Source organism: Eulemur rufifrons, chromosome 8 (assembly GCF_041146395.1).
Source record: "Eulemur rufifrons isolate Redbay chromosome 8, OSU_ERuf_1, whole genome shotgun sequence".
NCBI classification, from domain to species: domain Eukaryota; kingdom Metazoa; phylum Chordata; class Mammalia; order Primates; family Lemuridae; genus Eulemur; species Eulemur rufifrons.
In genome coordinates this window covers 82,550,231-82,556,230 of record NC_090990.1, presented here as the reverse complement: position 1 = coordinate 82,556,230, position 6,000 = coordinate 82,550,231, and the positions used below count along the sequence as shown (strand labels likewise).

General features: G+C 37.7%; 1 protein-coding gene across 2 annotated transcripts in view; it reads right to left on the bottom strand.

The window, feature by feature from the left end:
* Positions 1-651: 651 nt before the first annotated feature.
* Positions 652-6,000, bottom strand: part of PRRX1 (paired related homeobox 1) — a 74,929-nt gene continuing 69,580 nt past the window's right edge. For both annotated transcript variants that reach the window (XM_069478329.1, XM_069478328.1), the window contains one exon: positions 652-4,033. Coding sequence is in view for 1 of the 2 variants with exons in the window: in XM_069478328.1 (XP_069334429.1) it covers positions 3,895-4,033 (139 nt within the window). In the remaining variant the exon portion in view is untranslated. The remainder of the gene's footprint in view (positions 4,034-6,000) is intronic.

Here is a 6,000-nt window from a genome sequence, read left to right as displayed (position 1 = left end):
CCACCCCCTCTTCACCTGTACACATCCTTGCTGATGAAACTCAAATCCCAGTTCCTCTAAAAAACCCTTCTCCCACTTCAGCTCACAGTGTGAGCTGACTCACACTTCTGGCCTCCTTCTGCCTGTTCTATTTGCTTGATACTTATTAATTTATTGTCGCATAAATTTTTTCATGCTAGAGTTGTCTTTTAAACCAGATTTTAATTAGTATGAAAACAGAAACTGTGCCTGGGTTTTCTATTCTCCCCATTACCACACCCCTACTCTATGCACAATGGGTGCCTAAAAAAAATTATTTTGCTACTTCTTTATTCCAAAATAAACAGCTGTGCTTTATATAATGTCTTTTTTTCCATACAGCATCTGGTATTATGGGTGCTAAACATATTGGTGAAAAAAATGTTAAACTCTCATAAAAGTTCTATTCTGCAGTTACTCATTATACTAATAAATGTCTCCTCTTCCTCCTACTATTGTCTTTGTTTTTGAGGAACAATACATTATTTTCCTGTTTTATAGAAAGTAATATCATGCCCTGATAAAAGTTTTCTTGTTTACAAACCCTTCTTAGCTTTATTCTTCTTCATGTAATCTCAGATCCTAGCAGAGCTGTGTTTTTGAAGTTCAAAGAGAAAAAATCAGCAGGCTCAATGTATATAACAACAGACATAGTAGTATTCTTCTTTCTTTTTATTGAAAAGGAATCATTTCTATTCTAGCGCAAACAATGTATATTTTACATCATAAAGCAAGATATAATTTACATATTACATTTCTTATGAGATCTTTATATCCTAAATGACATTCCCTTTTTTGTTAAGTCACCTCTTCTGGTTTAGCTTAACCTGCCAAGTACCCTACAAATCAGCATCATGATTGGGGAGAGACTGAGGACACAGATGGTTCATACTCATTCATCTGTATCTGGGTATAATGATGGTGAGGAACAGGAGTCTTGAAGTTTGTGGCCCTGAGGCCCTCCGCTGACAACTGGCTTAAGAGCCAGAAGGCTACTCCTTCAGATCACATGTCAAACTTGTATTTTTAAAAAATCAATAATAAATGAACAAAACTGAGTGCTTGTACTACATGTATACTTCTCGATCAAGTGCTTAGATAATAGATGCTTATGGCGTTGGTTCACCAGCAATGGAGGTTTCCTTGGCTGACCAGCAGTGGTTACTCTATGGTATTGCCAGACATCACTTGGCCAAGGCATTGGACAAAATCACCCAGTTTCATCCACCCTTTTGGTTTATGAGTTCAGTCTTTTCTATTCGCCACTGGAAATGGATGTCTGGATGAACATTTCTAATAGGGTTATTTTACATGTCCCTTCATCGCTCTACTCACTCTCCTAAGGGTTCCCCCTTCTTGATAAAACCTTTTCGTGTATGATTTCTGTTCCTTGCCTATAACCCAAATCCTCTGTTAGCCTGTCTCCCCACACTCCAAACCCCTAAAGTTCACCAATTTCTTGGATTGCAACCACTTCACAAATCAAAGAATGTTTCAGTCTGTTAGGATATACTGTGCCTTCAAAACTTGATAATCCACAGCAACTGGTGTGACAAAAGAATGAATGGAGGGACTCTTTAGTAAGCAAGTAATGTGTGTTCAGCCAGCCTACAAGAACCATTCACTAAGAAATGTTTTAATAGTGGGTTAAAAGAAAAGGAAATCAGTTGGTAAAAGCAAAATGCATAAAATGGGCTTCCTTCCTATTACTGAAAGAAGTACAAAATCAACATTTGAAATACATTTTCAGACTGGTGGCTGTTAGACTGAAATAATATCACCATTAGCTCAATCTGATATGCTAAGGGAAATACAAATGTGTGCTAAAAGTGCATCTTACACCCAAAAGCTTGCCTGTCACTCACAGTACAAAGTTGGCATATTTGGCCAAAATCAATCTAAAGTTTATTAATCATTCATAACTAAAAATTATGAGAACAAAGCTGGTCAGGATGAGAATATAAGTTAAAAATATGTCTGTTCCGTGTGTCTTAAATTATTCTTTTGGTCAAATGATGTGATTTTTGAGAGATCTGAAAATATAAACCTATTTCTCATTTCCAAGTACAAGGTTATAAGTATGTACAGCAAGACAGCATTTCCTTACTGGAAAACAAGACTTCCAGGTACCATATCATTCCATTAACATTGTACACTTGTATAGTCCCTTTCCTACCATGGCTACAAAGTGCTGGACATACAGAGAATACAAGAAAGAATGAAGGAGCAAATGAATAGAGCCTCACAACACCCCTGTGAGGTAGGTAAGTATTGTTAAACCCATTTCATGAATGGGTAAACTGAGGCACAGCATGGTAACATGGTTTGGTCAAGTCCACCTGGCAAGTTACAAAAGCATGGCTGGGAACAAAGAGAAAGAAACAAAGAAGGATCAGTCCTGACTCCCAGCCTTAGGCACTAAATATATTTCAAAATATTAAAAATAAAAATAGCCCACAATTGCCTTTTAAATTTTGGAATTTAGACAAACCTTTAAGTATTCCGCTTAAACATATGTCTTTCAGATTCCTGTTGACTAAAGAGGGGGTGAATGACTGAATGGTCTTCCCTCCTCTCTAAGTGCACTTCCCGTGATAGATCAAATGTATCAGTTCAGGCTCCAAACTCAAGGACATTTTTACAGCCTCAGAAACTATTAGAAAATAGTTTCTAATTCAGTTAAAGCACTACTGTGAAAATGAGACCTGTTCTCAAACAGCTGCCCTATCGATTGCTCTGTGGCTTTAAGGAGAATTTTGTATAGAAAAAGAAAAGCAGCAAGATCCCTTATTAATAAGTCTTATCACTGTAGAGATAAGAAGAGTGGTGATGGTGTGAAATTTGCTTTCTGTAGTGTTTGAGAAATTGCAAACTCAAGCTTGCAATATTATATACATATAAAATATATAAATACATAAAGTATATATATAAGTGTACATCTGACTACCCTTAAGGCACCAGAGAGATGTAGGCATGCCTTTTACAACTCAGTCTTTGTGTTTCTAGAGAAATTTCTCTCCCCTCTCTCAAATGAAAAATATTTCTTCTACCAAATAGCTGTGACAGCAAATCACTCAAAGACAACAAATATCTTTAAGATTGTTTGGGTGAGGTGAGGGGTGGTGACGCTGGTGATAGTATAATCTATAGTTTAGAGCTTAAAGCCAGAGCTTAGATCTTGAGCTTAGAGCTTAGAATTAGCCAGACACAGCCAATTACATTGGATCACACAGGCCAGTGACCAGATGTTGTACACAATTTTTTTTTCCAGTAGCTGATGGAAAAACCTTACCATGACCAACAGAGATGGAGACAATGAGAAAGGGAATTTTGTCTGGCCGGCACGGATTCTTCAGAAAGACTTTGGCTTTTCAAAAGCTCCTAGAGCTTCTATAGAGAAAACTAGAACAAGGACAGGATAAGGCACTGTGGTTTAAACAGGTCAAGAAGGAGACTAGGGGAAATCATTCTGGAGATATATATATATATATATATATATATATATATATAAAATATAGTTTCTTTGGCTGCTGTAGTTTTATTAAAAACCTCATACAATCATGGGGGTGGGTGGGCTGAACCTAGCTGAAGAAGCTTGGAGTATATTAAGCAAAGCATGTATAGAAAGAAAAACAAAATAAACACACAGAAACAAGTGGTGGTGATATCCCAGAGGGAGGAGGAACATTTGTTAACTAATTTTCATTTTGCTCCTCTCCTGCTTTTCTCTGCCATGGTCCCAATATTTTAGTTCTGGATTTTGTTTTTGTTTGTTTTTTACTTTTTTTTCCCCCCAGCAGATGAAGAAATGACAGAGCAGGATAGGTGTCTTATGGTTTTTGATTTCTTCTTAGGCCTGTTTAATAACTTTTTTCCTCAGTTGACTGTTGGCACCTGGTTCCTCTGTAAACTATATTCCTTGGCTTTCAGTCTCAGGTTGGCAATGCTGTTGGCCATGTTGATGCCCTGTGCAGGGCTATTGTTGGCACATGTGGCAGAATAAGTAGCCATGGTGCTGTAGGGACAAAGGAGAGAGCAGGGAGAATAACAGGCATTAGTTTCACAAAGCTGTAAGAGTCCATGCCCCAGATGGATGTACTCTCGGGATGGGGGCAAGCGGGCGCAGGTGGGTTGGACCAGATGACCTCTAGGGTCCCTCGGTGCCCCAGCTTTCCATTAGTGTAAGGCACTTGGAAAGGAGCGGCCGTGTTTTGATGGGCACAGGGAAGTGGTGTGGAGTGAGCCAAGGGGAGGGACAAGTGTTGACTGTGTGGATACAGTGAGTAATGACTTATTTCTGGGTTGTGAGAAGAAAGTGGCTCAAATTGAATAGCAGGTGTTTCATCAGCTGACTAATTAAAACAGTATTTAATTTCTTTTCCTCCCTCCCTCCCCAGCCTGTGGGAGTGGTGAGGAAGAGAAGCAGGCATTTGAAAATAAACTAAGGGGGCTTTTGCTTCTTCACCCTAGGTAGCTGACCTTAATTCTAACATATTTTAGATAATCAATAAATATCATGGTAAATAATGTGCCTTGAAGAACCAAACAAACCAAGATAACTTCTCTGCCATTTTTTTTTATTTACTGGTTGATAGCACCAAGCATTGTCAAGTCAAGAGGTTCCTAATCCTATTAGCCTTGATTTTATAACCTTTCCTCAAAGGTACTTAAGTAGTACACACTGCTTTTTGGGTCAGTTATTTTGGAAATGTTTAAATCTCCTAGATAAACTATAAAAATCTCCAGTTTCAGCATTCCTGACCTCAGAGGTAACTGTTTCTCACTGTCTTTATTGCTGAGAAAAAACTGAAGTTGTTTTTCATTGTCAGAGATTGTAATTAAGACCCAGAAACACTCTGAGGCAGAAATTTGTCGTTGGTAGGTTTCTGGTAATTGCACTCATGCACCTCTTTTAAAGAAAAAAGAAACAATTTCACAGACTCAGATGCAAAATCACCCTTTACTTTATACTAAGCAGTTAAAAGGGTACTCATTTTAATTAAATGAAAATGTTTCTAGTTGTTTCTAAGATTAGCAAAATCCCTTTTAACTGAGGGCTGGAATGGATAGACTTATAAATGGAATGACATGTGCTTTCTCTGTTGGTTGTTGCCTGCATTCCAATTGAATTTTGTCAGCCACACAGGAGTTGGTGGTTCTGGGGATCAAGTGACAAGATCAGAAAGAGAGAAAACTAAAGCTGCTCTACAAATAGAGAATATATCGTTGACGCTTATTTGGGACACCACATAGCCAAGACTCATCACAACCTATTTCAGCTCCGTTACTGGCAAGCAACTCAAGAAAATTAAGTTAAAGAAATGTAATTAGTCCTAGATCACTAGGTCTTTCCAGAAATACACATCTTTAATTTAAAATCCTTATAGCTCTTGTATATGTGTATGGGTGAGTGGGAGTGTGTGTGTGTGTGTGTGTGTGTGCGTGGCACAAGGAGAAAGACTCCAGAAGGATTACAAAATAATCCTACTTTCTTCTATTTCATTTTTCCCAGCTTCACTCTTACTCATCATTTCTGGGTAAATGATCTTAACCCTCTAGACAAGGTTAGGTTCTTTTGTAGCACCCCATAATTTGCTTTTAGCACTTAATTCAATTTTAACCAATAATTTGCCTAGGATCTCTCGCTGTCCTCAACTGTAAGTGCCATAGGTCATATGTCACATCTGCCTTGTTCACAACTGTGCCCTCAGGTAGAGCTGACAGCATACCTGGTACATGTTCACTAATAGAGCATTCAAAGAATAAAATGTTCAATGAATAGACAAAAAAACTGATAAATATCTAGATATAGTATAATTAAAATGATTTATGCTCAGTGTCATTGACCTCTGACCCCAATCATCCTGCTGTTATAATTTCTTAAAAAAACTTACCCATACCCTTTTATTCTTAGGAACTAGTTCTTACTGTTAATTGTGCTATCTTAATAGAAAGAACAAAATCAAGAAGACATGAAAAAAG